Source organism: Mytilus galloprovincialis, chromosome 10, assembly GCF_965363235.1.
Source record: "Mytilus galloprovincialis chromosome 10, xbMytGall1.hap1.1, whole genome shotgun sequence".
Taxonomy (NCBI): domain Eukaryota; kingdom Metazoa; phylum Mollusca; class Bivalvia; order Mytilida; family Mytilidae; genus Mytilus; species Mytilus galloprovincialis.
The window spans coordinates 64,967,631-64,987,649 of NC_134847.1; the positions used below are offsets into that span (position 1 = coordinate 64,967,631).

A 20,019-nucleotide genomic window follows, 5' to 3' on the forward strand; every position below is an offset into this window, starting at 1 on the left:
TTTTTGAGTTATTGTCCGAAGTGTGGACGACGGACGGACGGACGGACGGACGGACGGACGGACAACGGTATACCATACTATACGTCCCGTCTAAAAGACGACGGGCGTATAAAAACCTATAAAGCCGAACTTATTAGACGGGCATAAATTTGCGCATGGCGAAACAAATTGCAAAAAAATTTAAAACATAACACAGATTTGAGACCTTATCTTTCTTATCACGGACACAGATTTGCGAATGACGTCGCGATTAAAAATCGGACACAGATTTGAGGTAGAATCATTTTTTACGGACATAGATTAGCGATTCTAATGCAATTATTTTGTATCAAGGATTCTGATTGGATGACAGTTAGCGTACAATTCTCTATCTCCTTGTCTGTAACTAAGGAAGCCGACATTTTGAATTGCTGAATGTATTGACATGTAATTTCTACAATAATAAGCAAAACAACTCACATGTTGCACCTAAAAATCTTCTTTTTTTCAAACTTTATTACATTCTGAAGCGGCACAGAAGCCAGAAAACGCCCGGTGTTTATGTTTGACGCCGGAAGCATACCTATGACGTCACCTAGTGTAGGGACCAAAGAAGATAACATCTTTTCGCGGAATTTTCTTTAATGAAGATTTTACACTGAAATAATGATTGAAATTTAATTGTGAACTTGTTTTGCATTAGAATAGAGATAACTGTATTGTATTTGAAGCTTTTGCGGACGTCCATCGGTAGTTTTACTGTCGCAAATACCCGTTTACCTGTCTCCGCTCCGCGTCGCCAGGTAAACTAAATTTGCGACAGTAAAACTACCGATGGACGTCCTTAAAGCTTCAAATACAATACAGTTATCTCTTAATTGACGTCACGATGGGGCATAGATTTGAAAAACGGACACAGATTTGAGGTCGTACACAGATCTGAGGTTTACATATATACCAAGTAGTTAGCTGAAACCGATAAGATTGCGTACATATTTTTCATCTTTCTTTATTAATATGTAGATAAGATCAAATTCTAAAAATTCAATGCAACATGTAATAAATGCATTTTCTTTTTACGTAAGACAAAAGGCAAGTGCAGGTTTATTTCAAGTTGGACAGTTATATACAGATAAGTGTAAGAAATGTGTAATTATGGTTTCAAATCAGCATTTGATTAGTACTAGATTATTGAAATTAACAAAATACTAACTTATTTACATAAACCACATGAAAAAATACTTATTTGTGGTCGTCTTTCCTATGTTCCGACGCGTGTATCCCCTACCATTCCAATCAGTATTGAGTCGTATTGTTTAAATTTCTTTAATACGAAAGCAACTCGAATACGATCAGACCTAATAATATAATTAATTACACAACATCATTTTTACCCAATTTTAAAATTACAATAACTGCGGAAACTTAACTAACAGTCACAGCAAAATTTACAATTTCACAAAAAAGTTATGTTAAGAAAGAAATGTTCATCGTGTTCAAGTTTCATAGCATTTGGTTCAGGCAAACTAGGGTTAAAGAACGAAACCAAATTTTGGGACGTACGGTCGTTTGGTAGGTCAGACGGACAACAGTAAAACTTAATGTCCCCTCCGTAACAGCGGGGGTATAATAGTGACCTTGCCGACTAGAATATTGAGTGAACAAGCTTCATATCGGAAATCAATTCGGAATCTTTGTATTTTTAGCAAACAACAAAAGTGAAACTGCATTTTGACCAAGAAAACTGATTGGCACATTCAGGGATAAAACCTTTATCGTGAGTCTGTTTTATAAGGACACTACTAAACAAAAAACCATGAACTTACCTTAGATATACTCGCCATATATTATATAAGGATGAAATTCTATTACATATGGGATATTTAGAAATTTATATTCCTTGTTTTCTAGTTATATGTTGTCACATTATTCTGGTAAAATGTTTACTAGTTAATGATTAATAAGTGTTTCATTTTAAAATGTTGACAGGAAATGTGTTTCTTACTGAATAGTCATATACAAAAACAACGTTTGTAAACACAAGGACGAAGAAGGAAACGTCGTGACCGTACTATATACAAGTTAAAAATCACTTAATATCAAAACTAGATCATCGATATTTTGAAGTGTTAGTCCTTTGTATACATATTTAGTTTCAAACTTGACATTAGTCGTATTTTTTGTCGGGAAATTATAACAAGTGATCACGTGACTCCCCTGTCGCAGACGTCATTATCGACTCCTAGTTATCGACTCCTAGGAGTCGATATTAAGAATTGAACGATGGACAGTCAGTGCGTGAATTTTTCTTGATACCTGATTGGAAGATATTACGAGACGTGAAAAATCAAAGTTTATTGATTGGTTAGGACAATCCAAACCTAGTAAATGTCCTTCAATCCCGTAGAGTATCGGATTTGTCCTCTCTATTTTAGCAATTAGATTTTGCCTGGTCATTAATCATGCATATTCATGATATTGGTACACAGGTAACTTTTATCTATAAATAGTCGAATCTTCTGGAGTTTCGTAAACAACAATGTTAAACGATATATACTACTTCATAACGTGTGACCTCACGTGTGTGGTAAAATTTGTTGATTGATGCACGTGGCTATTCTAGTAAATGAATAAATCTACAAAGCGAGAGCACTTTCCATTTTCATCAGCTAAGAGTCGACTTAGCCCTTTTTGAAAGGCTAATGTTTGTATGGTATGTCGAGACAAATGATCGCGAATGAGTAGGAAAAGGCGGTTAAACTTGATTTTCATGTCTTGTATATGTGTATACATTTATGCAGGGACAGTCTATAGTACTCTGTACTTCCAGTTAGCATAGAAAGTCCCTGATATATGTATATAGATACAAGAGGGTGTGATATGAGTGCAAATGAGACAACTCTCCATCAAAAACACAATTTGTAAAAGTAAACCATTACAGGTCAAAGTACGGCCTCAACACGGAGCCTTGGCTCACACCGAACAACCAGCTACAAAGGGCCCAAAGAATGCACTGAATAATGAACCTGATCATTAGGCAATATATATGGTAAATTATATTACCAAGGGGTTGTACATACACCTTCGGAGACCAAATCGTTTATGTTTAATAAGGACGACCATAAATTCTACAATTGCTCACCGTTAAAGAATTTTGTAGGTTTCAAGACGTCATATATATATAACTTAGTCATAACAAGTGAATACACATTTCTGTGAAATACAAGTGTACACATTCTTTGGAAATATATTTTCAAACAATAAAGAATATATTGAAAATATACATGAAAGAAAGTACGCGTACGAAATATGAATTCTTTACTTGCTTAATTGCTGCTCTTGGTGTTAAAAGAAATGTTCGTTCCAAATTCAGAATGGCCGCCATTTCCGATCCGTTTGATATGTAATAATTCCGAAATATAAAAAAAATAGGGTTATCGTTCGTCAGTTAAAGTCATAAGAAACGGGTGACCGGTAAAAAATAATGTTCTTCAAATTCTTGAACCAATGCATATTCTAAATATGAATAAATTAAAGAATTTTCTTCAGAAAAAAGTATATGTACATAAGTTTTATAATGAAAACTATCCATTGAGTTATAAAAAAACGTATGCATTATTTTTTTTTTATTTAAGGTTTCTTATGACTTATGAAAAATAGTCGGTTAAAGTGCTCACCAGAGCTCATGTTTTGCTTGTTATTATGTATATATATGCCGACTCTAAATAAAATTTACTTACTTACTTACTAGCAAACGTTAAATATTGATTAATGAAAAGTCCTTTATAAAATATTATATTATTGCGTTACTCAAAATTATCATTCCTGACTAAAGATGATAGAAACCAACTTGTGTGCAGATTTGATTTCAATTGCAATAAGTAAAACTTAATCGTCTATCATCAGTGACACACAAATGTCGTGACTTATTTCAATTAATTAAAAAGTAAAATCACAAAAATACTGAACTCCAAGTTAAATTCAACAACGAAAGTCCCTAATCAAATGGAAAAATCTAAATCTCAAACACATCAAACGAATGGGTAATACATGTCATATTCCTGACTTGGTCAAGACAAGTTAGTTACAAATATACTGACGTAATTAGAACGTTAGCACCTAGAAGATAAATGTTGTGTACATAAAACGTGGAAGGAAATTCAAAATTTTAAATTTTCCCACCATTTTACATTATCAGTTCAACATTTGAATGTTACATAAAACGGGGAATACATAATGCTTATCGTTTTATCTTCTAAGTCATATTTAAGAAGGGAATTCAAAAAGAATTAAAATACAGCTTTGAAAATCATTCATGATACATTACAAAAATTTGAATTATCTTTTTGTTAGAACATTTTTGCAGTAATTTTGTTTAAATAATTTTAATTATTGTAAATTAACGATGGGGTCCATAGGGTACAAATCAAGTACAGGAAAAACTGTTTTTACTTAAAAACAATATCAAAGACCTTACCTTAATGACTACTGCACATAAGCACGATTAACTACAAAAACATGATTTTGGCTCTACTCTATACTGTCCAGGTTAGTGTAGGAAACCAGTCTCATGTTTCACCCACAGCTAATTGTATATCATTAATGAGAAGTAGACCATTATAGTCTGAGGTCAACAAGTTAATTAGTGTTTCCCCTGTATCAATTTGTTCGTTCTTAAATTAAATAAAACCATGTCAAATATAATCAATGAGTAGCGCCTTGGAAAATCCTGTTATTTGAACGCAAAAATAGCAAATTGTAGCCGACCGTGCAAGGTCTGTATAGCCAGTCAAGGTCGTTAAAAACTTCCATTTGTTGTCTTTCAATTGTCACCAAAAACAATATTAAACTTAATGCCAATTTCCAAAAAAAGAATATAAAAGTTTTTGTATGGACACTTAATACATTTCATAATGAACGCATGAAGTACATTGATTATATTTACACATGATTTTTTAGTAGATACACTTTAATCATACCTAAAATTTGCTTAAACATGTTAATACACCAAGTCTTTCACAGATTGTCAAATTGTATAAGTATGTTATGCATGTTGTTATTATTGTTTTCGTTATGTTACTTTTGTATGAGTTTTTAAAGTTGGTCAAAAGCTCTCTCGGGCTTGCGTTGCCGAATCTAAATAAAATTACTTAAAATCTAAACTTATTTCATTTTTTTTCTCGAAAAAACTAAAACTTATAATTCAACATGATATCACAAGTAGTGACAAGGAATGGACATTGTTCGTTTTACAGAATCTCTGCGACGCTATTTTTTGTGTTCTAGTTGCAGGAAAACAAGACACAAAGAATAAACTTATTTTGGTTTTGGTTTGAGGTCCAAATGTAATTTAAGATTGCAAGTATTTGAATCAAACAAATGTATTCATTTATAACAGCATCTTGGCCGCCAGACTTATCATTGAAAATTTGTTTTAACAATTTTAATATTTCTCCTTTTTATGTATACAAATTCAAATCATCATGATAATTAAATTGCAGGGGCGGATTCAGTCATTCTTAAAAGGGCTCCAACCCTGGATTAAGGGGGATCCAGCCCGCGGAACTCCCCGCACCCTGGATCCGACACTACATTTTTGAAATAGTTGATTATAACTTGGAAACGCCTAGTTTTGACTGTAGGCCTTATCAAACTATTAAACTCTTAAATTTTTAAGTGTTATTACAAGAAACAAGCAGTCGAAAACCCGTTTGAAATAGAACAAAAGAATCGAAGCTCTTTGTTAGAGAAGGCGATAAATGCTTACTGTAATGTTTACTATAGTAACAAAAATTTTAAAAGTTAATAGAAACAAACAAAATTACAATTTTCTTCTCAATTACATAGTGTTTTATTTTAAAAACACCATTTGCATAAGTTTTCAATTTATTTATTACATAGTTAAGCAGAACAATTAGATATCATGTCGACGACATGGGTATCTTTCAAGTTGGATGTAGAAAATGCATAACCTCCGATTTTTTTAAAAATTTACCACGGACGGAAAACATATCAATCTATTAGTTCAGTAATTTTCGTGTCTGCCCTTCCATTATGTGACTCAAGAAAAAATTCCAAAAAATGGGTAACAATTGTATCGAAAAGAGAAAATCGAGTGCACCTTTTTATGTTAGGGCGTGTTTGAGTTGAATATTTTGTCTTGATATCGTACAAAGCAAGAATATTTCATACATCGTCTCGCTTCAGATTCTATCATCTTTATATAGCAAAGCTACAGGTTGACTTTATATTATAAAAAATAGTTCTAAAAGATGAAATATATGGGTCAAGTGAAATACCTATCTAATGAATCACAAAAACAGAGAAGGTGTGTTCGAATAGATATTTTGTTACTGAAAGTACTTAACGACAGTCTTTCAAGTTGGATGATGAAAATGCATATCTTCGAAAAATTATAATTTTTTGTGTGTGAAAACTTGGGTTTATAGTCTTCAACCACTAAAAAAATCTAGTCTGCCCTTCCACGAAATATTTAATTAGAATTTTTTTTAAATGTTTATGAATTTTCGAAAATTCCACCTGACAACCGATCAGACAATAGTTTTAAGTTGAATAAATGCAGACAAGATCATTAACTGATGATCATTATCTAGTTGATACATTTGTCTTTCAAAAGACAACTGACATATAAGGATCGTAATGGTGCAATGTGGATAAATTTATCGGTTTCCGAGAGCAAAATTGGCAGCGCGTCATCCCTACAATGGCTTCCATTTCTACGATTGTGAAAATGAACTGGCGTAATGGGGAGATAATTTTGACGAAGTAGAATCCTGACTGCAAGGGAAACTTCTTAGTTCTCTAACGACTAAAGTCCCATAACTCTAAAACGAATAATCTGAAACTATCAAACTCGAAAGATAATATATTTGCGTTTGTCTGTGTGTCTCAACAACATCAGATTATACTATTAGAAAATAAAAGAAGCATTCATAAAAGTGAACATATATAATAGTCACAGCAGAAATGCCAAATGCACGGGAACATAACTTGACAGGACAAAACTTCGGAAAGTGAAAATTACTTATCCCATAACGGTTTATGGGAACCACAATTATTTATGAAAATCGTATCAATTCATTTAGGTCAGGTGCATACAAATGTATCGGGTTTCAAAACCTTAAACGGTCAAAAGAACAGATTTATACAATCTGCCTTTCTACTTTCATCTACTTCCTTCTTAACAGAAACATGCTTACGTTATGTGAAATCTTGCATTAAGTGTAAGCAACTATTGATAAATCATATTGTTGACAATATTACTAATAACGTTGATAGTGTTGCAATAAACAAGGTAATGCCAACTTTAGATTGTTTGGACTAATTCCGATAAATTTTGTCTCAAAGACTCAACTATTCATTTATAGAGGAAAATTAAAACAAAAAACACATAAACACCACATTGAAATTGTAGCAACCAAAAAGAATCAGAAATAAACAAACACACCCATACAAAACAAAAACAAAAAGTGCTACAAATACAAAAGAGAATGAAAGGATAGTTAACAAAAAAGTTTTTTTTTTTAGTACACAAACGTTTTAATTAACAAAACCTCATAGTGGCATATTTAACTGCAAAGGTTTTTGAATTGGTACATGACATATGTACTATAATGATTTTTTCAAGTAGGTTCTTCAACATCTTGACCCAACTTGAATTTTGCAGTAGCTTATTATATCTTATTATTAAGTTAGACCTTGAACTTTCTAATGCGTGAAATAGTTTTTATTGCTTAAACGTTGATCACAGCATGTAATATACAAATACAGTGTAAAAGATTTCAAAAACTGGCAAATTCCTCTTTTGGTTCCTTATATAAGAATTCGAAAGAATTCGGGCATGTAATCGGTTAGAGAATATAAGCATATCATACGAATTCCCACTTCAAAAGTACTATTCTGTACTACTAGTAATTCAGAACGTATTTTCCTTTCAACAATCAATATGCAAAAACTATAAAGTGTACGTCTTTGAACTACTTCTGTTGATCAAAAAAGGACTTCCTCAAGAGCGTGGATTATATTCCGTAAAGTACATCTCAATGAAGGTATTCAAACCACCTGGTAAAAGTTATATTTCACAAAGCCGCCGTACTAACTTGGGAAAGGCACATACATTCAGAGTATGTCGGGTTTCAACATGTAAGCGGGCTCCGAACCCTCCCCTAACCTGGGACAGTGGTGTAACAGTTCAACATGAGAAAGGACTATAAAATCAGTTAAAAAAGTCAAACTCATCAGATGGTTACACATAAAATACTTATAACAAAAACATGTGGACGTGACTGGGTAATTTGTATGTTATGCGGGATATTTCAATCCAGTATAATGTATGTCTATACATACACCATTACATATGGACTGCAAATCTTGAGGATTTCCTGATATATATAATTACTGCTTACAAGAATTCTACTGAATGAACCAATTAAAAGCATATGTTATCAGGATTGAAGATTGTTCTCACGAACCCTTTTACCCAAATGGCCATATTGACGCCATATATTCGGACGCCGACGTAATTTCGTGAACTGTTATGGAATTTCTTTACACAAATGATGAGGCCATGTTGATTTTAATTTGAAATAGTATTGTGCTGAACCTTTTAGTTATTTCTCTCTATCTATTATGGTAACTGCAAAATTCGCAAAAATGGTATAAATCATATTTCATGGGCAATAACTCCCTTAAGACGTCAATATGTGATTTCTAGATGTTGACTTATTTGTATATGTAGATCCTGTTTTGCTGAACATTTTTGCCATATATCTTTATTGATCTCTTATAATAATTCCTGTCATAAAAAAACCTTAAAAGGGCAAAAAAAATGTATTCAGGGGCAATAACTTCAAAGTCAGTCTAAAATATCGGCCAAGTTGACTTTTTAGAAGACTGATCTTATAGTGTGCTCAACATACGTGCTTATTGCAATTTCTTTCTTTTCACAATACAGAACTCTTACTCTCCTGATTGGTAAAAATTAAAACGATGAAACTAGATTTAATCTGTCTTTTGTGATCCAAAACATTCAATAAAAATTTGTTTCTACAAAAAATGCCAAAATCGGGTATAAAACATCATCCAAGGCCAATTACTTCTATTATTGAACGATTGCCCATTTCAGACAATTAATTTTTCGTTGATCTGATTTAGTAAACATTTTTGCTATTTCACAGTTTCTTTCTAACTATTTTATTACTGAAAAAAATGAGTAAAAACGTCTGTACAGGATAATAACTGGAAACTGGTTCAATCGATTGACGATTTAAGCAAAAGTTGGTGGATTTATTTTCTTAAAAAGCTCAAGCTTCTATTCCTTCATTATGTAATCTACATAATCAGTTATTTCTGTAAAAAATTGCTGTCTCTTGGTATTGAAAAAACTTCTATACAAGTTATGTTAATTTAATTGAGGTTTGACTAAGTTCGTATAAGATGCGTGGTATCATGGTATAGGCCTATGCTCACAAAACAGCAAAAGGAATAAGAACACATAAACTGAAAACCTGCTCACATCTAGATGTCAACATACCTTTTTAAACAATCAAACTTTACTTCATTATAATTTCATATTTGGTTTTGCGTACAAATACAATTAAAATATTAACTTTAAAGTTGTACAAGAAAATTATATTTTAACAGTATTTATTATGAAGCAAGGGAAATAATCGAATAACATAAAGTACTTGTTACTTGTTTTGTATGATAACTTCGAATTATATCTCTCCATCAATTGCCATAGAAAATATGCATCAAATGGGACATATTATAAATAGTATAAAAACGTAAAGTAGCTTGCAGATAGATGGGTTTTTTTTGTCAGACTAATTTGATTATGTTATCTTATTTTGTTGAGAGTCTTATAAAACGAAACGCGATTAATGAGCCATGTATTTGTGTCACTCACATTGTCAAAATAGAAAAGAAAATGAAAATATCATACATAAGTAATTGCTTATCTTTCATGGTAAAAACAAATTTAAAACCATATTATGTATCATGTTTTTGTACATTTAACTTTGAAAAATATCCGTAGCCAAAATGTACATTAAGCCAGGTTTGAAATTCAATTTATTTACAACATTTGCAAAATACTTTCAAGCTTTTATAACGCCGTGTAAAAAGATATTCTTGCAATTATACTGACGAAAACTGCACGAGTTGGTAAAAACTGTACAAAATAGATGAAATTCTATAAACTAAAGTAGACGAAATACGAACTGCCGAATTAATCAATGTTATATAATTGTTGCACATGATATTAGTTCTAAAATTTGTTTAAAACCATTGCCGTGACGTTAATTCTTCTATCAATTTAACAATTTATCGTAGTTTCATTCATTTCTTAGTTTGGCATTTTAGTATTGTAAAGTAATTCGGTTTCCATGAAAATATATCTTTTGATTTCGCGTCTTTCTCTCGACGAGTAAAATGCAATGATTAGATAAACACGTATACCAACCTTGTCATTGTTCAAACATTCACATTGGGATTTTCAAATCATGACTTGAAAGCTTTATCATTTTCTTTATTTTTAGTAGTTACTGCTTCGAAATACTTTGAAGAAATATAATGGATACTTTAAAAGATTCATATACTAGTGCTTAAAGTACAATTCGTAGTTTTTTCCTACCACCGTTTGTTCTGTTGCTATTTTATATCTAAACTACTAGTATTTGATATAATCTAGAGTTTCCAATTCCGTATTATTCAATTAAGTATTTGGGAACACGATCTCATGTAGACATTTCCATTCTCAATTTTAAGTATATTCTGGTGACAAATTTCTTAACATGATACTAGAAGGTGGCATAAGATGGTTATCTGAGCTTTTGAAAAGACAAGAACCCATTACTCCTACGATTTTGAAGAGGAAGAGTAGTATTGCCAAATTCAGCATAAAAATAATTTATCAGTGTTGAGAATCTGGGCTAATATGCATAAAACCAGTTAAGTGAAGATCAATTGTTGACGCCTCCCAACACAATGAGTTTAAAACTGTTTTTCGCTTAAATATAACTCTTTCTGCAAAAATAGTAAATATAAACAGTAATGGCTGCTGTTTAGAGTCGTTTGTGATGTAGACTTTATATTTGCCCTTCCCCTTTATATGCTGCTGTCATTTAGTCGCTACTAGCCTGTCAACGCTGAAGTTGAAAGTTCGACCTCACTTATTCCATGTGCTTTCAACTTAAAAATCTTAATTGACCAGAATTGTAAGTTGAAGGTCGGTGGTTCTCGTCGAGTACCCTCCTTGATAGAGGGTTGCTGCTTCTAAGGAAGCTATCAAACCAAGAGTTCCAGATGATGAAGTTGAAATCATCCCTTCTTTAATTTTACGGACGCCATCACGAGTTGGTTGACCGTTACGGAATATTCGTTTCACAGATCATATTGGATATGTTCTTTATGTTGCAGCTACAACTCCGTTCCATTTCCACGAATGATGTGACCTACCGAATTGGACTATTTACCGGGTTTGTAATAACACGGGTGCAACATGTTGAGCAGGATATGCTTACCCTTCCGGAGCACCTTATACCTACCCCAGTTTTGGATGGGTTTCGTATGGCTAAGTCTTTAGTTTTCTATGTTGTGTCTTGTGTAGTACTATTATTTGTCTGGTTTTTTTTTCTTTTTTACCCATGGCGTTGTTTATTTTCGATTTATGAGTTAGAATGTCCCTCTGATATTTTTCGCCCTTCTTTCATTGACAATCATACCATATCTCCTTATTGTATACCAATAGTAGATATCATGTTTCAGAGAAGATATTTAAAAATAGTTCACGGACGACAGACACAAAGCAATAACTAGGTTAGATGAAAAATACAAAAGTTAAGATGATGATCACGCTTCATTTTGATCGTTGCTATATACGTATCATACACACGGTTAGCAGCTGTTCTGTACAATAAATGTTGGTGTCAGGTGACAAAATACCAAATGCAAGTACTAGAATACGGTCACCTAGAGGTTATATATACCCCCTGGCGTGAATCTTATAAATATACCATCTCCTTAAGAGAGAAAAAAGTATAAATCAATGAGTATAATTTATGGGACATTTACTAATGCTACAGCAACAAAGTCTGTTAAAGAACTTCAAGTTTATTACTTACTACATAAGATAAATTATAAAACTATTTATGGTCATCCGAATAAAACCAGATATCTAAGGTAAATCTAGTTGTAATTTTATATTGGTTACAAAATAAACATACAGACATGATTTTAGGTCTTGTTTAAAAATAGAAACGGTTCACATTCTTTCAAAACACATTTGTAAAGGAAACTATTTATTGTGATAAGTTTGAACAAATGTTTCGTCCAAAGTAACCTTGATTTAGTTAAAGCATAAGTAAAATTATTCGGAAATTATTTCATGTTTCAAAAATAATCCTTTGTTTACCATTATTTACCCTAGATATGACATAATGTCACAAATATATATAGAAAACGTTTGGACTTTCGTGTCTAGTTTTTGTATATACAAATATTCGTCAAATTAAGTTAAGAAGCTAATAGTGAAATTACAAAAAAATATCTAACCTCGATACTACTCCTTTATTTAAATCTCATAATTTCATAACCCAATTTGTCTATATGATAATGCTACTTAGGATTCACTAAAATTACTTAAACTTCTTTGACCATGGTGGGTATTGTCTGTTTTTCTTGACGTCAAATCACTAGTGTTCGCTATTATAGGTCATCGAAAGGCCTTAAACAACGAGAAAAAAACGCATACCTTATAGTCAGCTATGAAAACATCTGACACGACACATGTGAAACAATACAAATGATAAAAGTAACGACCTAATTTATAATAATACAATTCACGAAAAGCAAATATGATAGACATGATTATGAACCAATGACAGACACTGAATTACATCCTCCTGACTTTGGACAAGCATATACAGAATATGGTGGGTTTAAAAATGTCTGTGAGCGCTCAACGAACCACGGCCTTAACCAGAAACAGTGGATAACAACATTACATAAGAACAGCTAGTATATATCGGTTGCAAATGACTTAAGGTAACCCAAGAAATTTGTATGTTATGGTACCAAAATAAAATTCCAATGCAGCAGTAAAAGTAAAAGTACAAAATGTCAACATATAATATGCTTGTGGGGAATAAATTGGAAATATGACGAGAAGCTGTTCACATTAAAAAAAAGTTATTTCGTATCGTGAAAAGTTTGAAATCTGAAGTGATTAAATGAAACAAAATGTAAATTAAGATCATATGCATAAAGAATTAATCATCGTATAATGATTCAATATCATCCTCTCAAAATAGTAGAAGCGCATGATATAACATCTGTAGTTTGTACGTTGACTTCCTCAATAAAAACAAACCAAATGAAAATAACATGACTTTCGACGCTATTTCTCTTGATTTTTCACAGATGTAACCTCTTTTAAGACGAAACGGACAGCGATGAAAAAAAGAGTAGACGCCTATGTAACCAGTCAGTCATGTTACTGTTATCATGCGTGAGATTGATCTTATAAGTCCTTATTGAGCTGCTAAAAAGGGAGAAGAGGTTCATCGATTTTTTTTTCTTCTTTTTTATAGTCAAGAAATATATTTAAAAATCCCTAGACTTTTAATTAGATTACATAGCTACTTTTGGAATGGACATTGAATATATAAATTATTGAGGAGTGGTGCCATATACATACTATAGTCTCCATAGAAATGAGAAGTGCAATAGTTGATACAAATACCATGACTTACTATTAGTGATTTATTAGAAAATGACAATTTTACATTTGTCATTTAGTAGCCTTTTATAGCTGACTATACGGTACGAATTTTACTCGTTGTTGAAGGCCAGACAGTGATCTTAAGTTTTTTAATATCAGTTTTATTTGGTCTCTTGTGGATAGGCAATCATACCACGTCTTCGTCTTTTATAATCACATACTTAACATGAAAAACACCAATGCGGCTACGACTGAGAGTCGGGGCCAAAAATCTTCACGGAAACGAGACTTACCAATGACCATACAACTGTATACCAAATATTATAAACTTACTATCAGTGATTCCCACGCATAGACCTTATTACATACAGTCACTAATATATCTTTGCCGATGACGCAAACGCCGAAAACAGCACGCCATAGTCTCTATCTGAGGGCTTCTTCGACACAAGCCAACACCAGATCCAAACCATAATAGTTGCTGTTCTACGTTGTTAATATTCAAGACTTTTAAGTCTTTATTTCCCCTTAGATACGTTGCCGTTTTATCGTATTACCCTCTCAACATCATATCAAAAATATTCCCAAAAATCTTTCTCATAATGTTCAAATCAATTTGCTATCCAATTATGAGAAGCATTACATAATATTACAGCTTAACATTTTCGTTAATTTATATTTATTTGTAAGTTAAATAAACCCGTTTCAAAATTCAACTGCTATTTGATGTATTATTATGATCATATAACATAAATCAAAATAAGTCGCAAAATATCTGAAGCGTATTACAACAACAAAAAAATATATCCGACAAATCCAATCTAACCGAATTCACATATTATAATATTACTCTAAACGTTCAACACAAATACTGGTAATAATTTTAGTCTTACAGGGTCTATCATAGATTGTAAAGTGACACTATCATGTTTAAGTCCAACTTTAATTTTATTGGTGTCACGCAAACATGACATAGAATACATGAAAACAACAAGCATTAAAATTTGTAAAATAGAAAGAAGTATTGTATTTCAAATAAAAATGTTGATTATTTCACTTTGAATGACAGGAAAAAGAAAAATGTCACCATGGCTAAGTTTTTCTTGCAAAAAAGGTAGGAATTGAATATAAAAAAATACTTACTTTTTAAAGTCATTAGTAACATCCGTCGACATCTTTATGTAGGTAAATGATTTACTACAGTATTTTAAATAAGGTATCTACACATAAAAGTCACACTGCTATCTATTCTTCGTTTCGATAAAACTTTTTAAATGCGAGTTTATCTACAAAACATCCCTATTAAGTTCCAATACGATGACAGTTTTATTACATAATTAGAAAAAAAATACTAAAAATATCTTAGGCTATATCACGTCCACCGTGATCATTCCTGTATAACTAGTTTTACATGGAACGTTTTAACAACCCTCGATATCGAAAAATCATTAAATATATACAACCTAGACCACAGCGAACTTTACAACCAAGACCATAGCATAACGATTTTTCACATTCAGTAGCCTGGATACCTCTTTTAATTTGATATAATTACATTAGATGTATGTTTTATTATAATACTTTATTCTGATTGGCTAACTGCACATCACGTGTTATTCCGTAAGCAGTTGCATTGCTCAATACAACTTTTCATTCATGATAACACGTGGTCCAACAATAAAGTGCACAGGTGAATTAAATAAAAAAATATATAAAATTCGTGTTTTCATGATCATAGCTAAAAAATGTAATTATAAGTATTGAATGCTTCTTTTTGTAACTTTATAGGGTTGTAAAAGCGTTGACCGTGCGCACATTTTTAGAATGAAGCGCTTCCGCGCTTCATACAAATGTACTTCGGTCAACGCTTTTACATCCCAATAAATTTACAAACAGAAGCATTCAATTCTTAAATGAAAGTATGCCATCAAGTTTCATTTCGAAATTTCCAACTGGTAATTTTTATGTAGAGGCACATCAATTAAATGAAAAGAAAGAATGAATGAACAGATATAGTCTTAAAGAAAAGATGAGGGCGTTAGATTTCTCTTTGGAATAAAACACAGGGATTGAAGTTACGTATTGGCATGGTAGCCCACAGCTTTTAAAAATTTTGTAGCTTATGTGTATAGTTCTATACAAGAAAAACAGAAATTTTAGCAGCTCGCATCAAAATTCAGGGACATTGGCAAGTGGGCCCCTGTTATTTTCAAAACCTGAGGTAACCGCATTTGTAGAATGATATATTCCTGAAGAACTGAAACTGATATTTTCAGAAAGTGAATTAAATGTTGACATTTGGTCTAGAGATAAAGGATATTTCCTTATTTGCCAAGTAACTAAAAATTAAAAAAAAAAAAAAAAAAGTACTGATGAAATAATAGAAATTCCTAAATCGACAGAAAACATCATACTCAAAAGGAAAAGGAAAACAAACAGATATTGATGATTATCATTTAAAAACAAACACATAACATATGGTAATACCATCGCAACGTTAAACGCTTGCTAAGAAGGACTTCCATTTTAAACCTCTGTGATTTATCTTTTATTGTTTTCTTAGAGTAGTACAGAATATATATTCAATAAATTTTTGTGGATTTAAAGGAATCAACCTTTTGTGGTACTAATGATTGGAAGAAATGCTAGTTGTAATAAATCTTTCCCCGTAGTATCTTCTTTTTGCTCAATACAATTATTTGCGTCGTAATTGAAATTCGTGACTTGCATATTAACAACCAAGGTGTTACAACGAAGCACGTTTTGACTTTATTTTTCAATCGATTTGTTAATATAAAACTATGCAAAGTAAACAAACTGTTTAGCAGAGTTACATAATTCCGTGTTAGAGTTCCAAATGGAATAATTTCGTTGGTACATTTTGCGAGGTAACGAGATGATTCCATAAGCCTATTTAGCTGCTTAATCATCAGTACATCAAGGAAACAGCAAAGCAGGTTTGTATACGTTTTGACGTATGATAAATGAAGGGTTAAAAATCAAAAGAATCGAACTCTCATGTTTAGAATACTGTATCAAGTCGTGTATATGTTCATCTTCGAGATTGGTGATGGTTACATTTAGGATTTAAATTCTCGGATAGTATGTTCTTTAATTTTTACTTTACCTAAATTTCAATTCCATGAGGAACATTGATTTGACCGAGCTTCAATTAGAGTACTATTACTTTACTTCTTTATTTTATACACATTGATCTATTGTTTATATTTTAACTATCTGCATTCATGGTATACTTTGATATAGAAAGCATTTGGAACGTTCTGAACTTCTGATACTCCTCATTATTATCATTAAAGCCTTTGTATGAGATTGATACAAAGATATATTGAACTGAAAAAGGTATATCGACTGAGGAAAAAGTCCGAGATTGATATACTTCTTTAAGTCGCCGAGTTTCGTCAATATACCTTTTCATTTTTCTTTTAAACATGTTGAATATCTTTAATTATTTGTCTTTATTAAGCAATACATTTAAACAGTTGTTATACTTTATATACAGATATATGACTGATGAGGGTATCATAATTGTAGTCATATCACAAAAGTGCTCAATATAAAGGGAATAATGTAGAGAAAAGCACATGTTAAGTTTTCGTAATACCTTCATCTATCTGCTATAGCGATTTCACACTGGTTTCAAAAAATAGCTTCGCAACTTGCATGCAAACGAAACTCAGCCACTTTTCTTTTTATATAAAATGGGCATGAAAACGGGAAATGAGTCAAATAGACAAAATCCCGGAAAAAAAGCAGAAAACATGTACATTTATAAATGCAAATGTGTTAAAAATTTAAACTTACAGTTTGTCGAACCATCCACCACGATGTCCTCCATCTTCATCCTGAAGATTTTCATATTCCAAATCTGTACTCATGTTAATCTGGTCTGAATCTAAGGAAGGAGAAAGAGGAAAAATCGTTTATATATATAGTCGTAAATGTTCAATCATTTTCTCACCTATTGAGCCTCTTTAAAATTTACTTTGAATTGTTGCATCACTGTCACTAAATTTGCACTTACACAAAGGGCGTAACATACGGGGCATGATCTGCTTACCCTTCCCCAGCATCTGAGATCAACACCAGCTTTTCGTGATGGTTGTTTTGCTCAGTCTCTAATGTTTGGTTGACTTTTATTCAGATTTTTGTGGTTTTTTTTTGTTTTTTTCCATGGTCTTTTTTTATATATGTTATAACAATAATTGGTCAATTCATAATTTTAGTATTATGGAGCCAATTTATTCAAAACAAGTAGTTAGATTTTTTTTCTAATTTACAGGGTGAATACTTGTCATGCTGATTGTCTTTGCAATTCACACTTGTAACATAGCTGATGTAGTTGAGTTCTAGAAACAATATCAAGGACATTTCCAAAAAGTTTTGAAAAAATCTACGTTTTAAGGGATATACTTCCAAAACAGATTCCAAACTTTTCACGTTAGATAGAACTTGAAATGCTGACCATTTAAACACTGTCAGTTTTTCTCTAATTGCTTTAGTTTTAGAGATATCAATTAATAATGAAGCTACCCTATTTTCTATTTTTAGACGGTTTCATTGAGAGAATATTTTTGACGAAAAATTTACAGACGACGGACAACGAGTGGTAAGTAATGACAAAAGCTCTCATGACCCTTTGTGTCAGGTAAACTATTTAAAAAACGTTCAGGAACTCACGGAAAAGGGGGGGGGGGTTACTTCCATAATTTTAAAAATGTATATATATATATATCCATTTCAATTATATAAATGAAAGAAGTGAGCTAGGCTATATACAAATCATTCAGATGACACATTTCCGCGGTTCACTTGGGAACTTATTTGAAAGGTGTAATAGTTGGTTATCAAACGTATGCATTTTAATATAGGGTGTATAAAATGGAGGGTCATTCGAAGATTTGTTTACCCTCGAAAAGACATATTTTCTTGTATGAAATCTTCCCTTACACAACGGAAGTAAATGTCATTATTATTTAAAGAATACATTTGTCTCGATATGTACTGTAAAGCGTGTTTAACTTTTCTCTCTCATGTCTTACTTAAGTTAACCAGTTTTAACAAGAATCTACTCTTGTCTGACCCTCGGTCTGACCAAGGATCGTTTTGTAACCGGCACTGCTTCGTGCATGCGTTCACCATAATGCATTATAGTAAGTTCTGGTCGTTTGATTGGGTTGTCTTGATAAATTTTTATGTTTTCATATGATAACCTATTTAATCAATTCCATCAAAAATGCATGTGCTTATATTGACACACATTAGTGACATTAGTAACACGTAATTTCTGGTCAGTAAACACATGTTAATCAAGTTAGATTTAATAAATGTTTTAAAAACTGTATCGGTCCGTTTTCTTTTCTTTAAGTTATAGGTCGGATACATTAATGTTTATCATTTTTATATTGAAATATTTTTAAAAATTAAATTGGTGGTGCTTTACTTTTGTCAGAGCGTATATTATATAGCCTATATAAATCATCAATGTTTCAGCTGATCATTGATTATTCAGTAACAGAAGCCAGCAATCTCCTACCAGAGTCACTTTATTATATCGTCTTTTTTATTATGGTTATTTATTTCATTACTTTATATTATATTATTTCTATGAAATACTGATTTTTCTTTAATAACTATTCAATTCTGATATCCATGCTTTATCATTTTTTTTTATCCAATTTCAAATAGAGTTGCTTCCCCGGAAATGTTCATGCAAACTTAAACTTATATTTATATGAAAGGAATACTTACCGGCGTTTGTTACTCTTTTCCTCACGGAGCTATCCATTTCACCATTAACGTGCGTTTAAATGCGAAGAATACGTTAGTATCATTGATTTTTAACATAATCTGTTCATGTATGCTTAATGTTTACGATTTTGTACTTTACCAGCAGAAACCAGATTTATCTAGTAGAATTCTTAAGGCATCATGAGTTATCGCCCATGCAAAAAAATGCATTAACAAAAATACTGAACTCCAAGGCAACGAGAAACCCATAAAACCGGACAAAACCAAACTCACGGTTATATTGAGCCTCGCAACGAAACAACTGGAAACAACTATCAACCTTAACCAGAGATTTCACAAATAGGGAAACATAAAATCACTTATAACTCTAACATGTCTAACACTTGCAAGATAAGTAAGAAAGTAACATAAATTAAAAAGTCTTTAAAGACGAAATTTCCGAGTACTGTAGATCGAAAATACATTCTTCAACCTCAGTCTATGCACATGTTCATTGTTTCTATGAGCCACATAAGCTTATTTTGCCATAA

At 31.9% G+C, this 20,019-nt stretch overlaps 1 protein-coding gene across 5 annotated transcripts in view; it reads right to left on the reverse strand.

The window, feature by feature from the left end:
• Positions 1-19,611, reverse strand: part of LOC143048125 (putative N-acetylated-alpha-linked acidic dipeptidase) — a 64,904-nt gene extending 45,293 nt beyond the window's left edge. The window contains exons 1-2 of one of the 5 annotated variants that reach the window (XM_076221607.1): positions 19,490-19,611; positions 17,543-17,633 (exon numbers count right to left, since the gene is read on the reverse strand). In XM_076221607.1, coding sequence (XP_076077722.1) covers positions 17,543-17,633; positions 19,490-19,526 — 128 coding nt within the window. In that variant the 5' untranslated portion in view covers positions 19,527-19,611. Of the gene's footprint in view, positions 1-1,805; positions 1,916-4,456; positions 4,476-10,462; positions 10,486-14,863; positions 15,017-17,542; positions 17,634-19,489 lie in introns of those variants that run through there. The other 4 variants (XM_076221609.1, XM_076221612.1, XM_076221614.1 and 1 more) reach the window with 4 other exon arrangements.
• Positions 19,612-20,019: the final 408 nt, after the last annotated feature.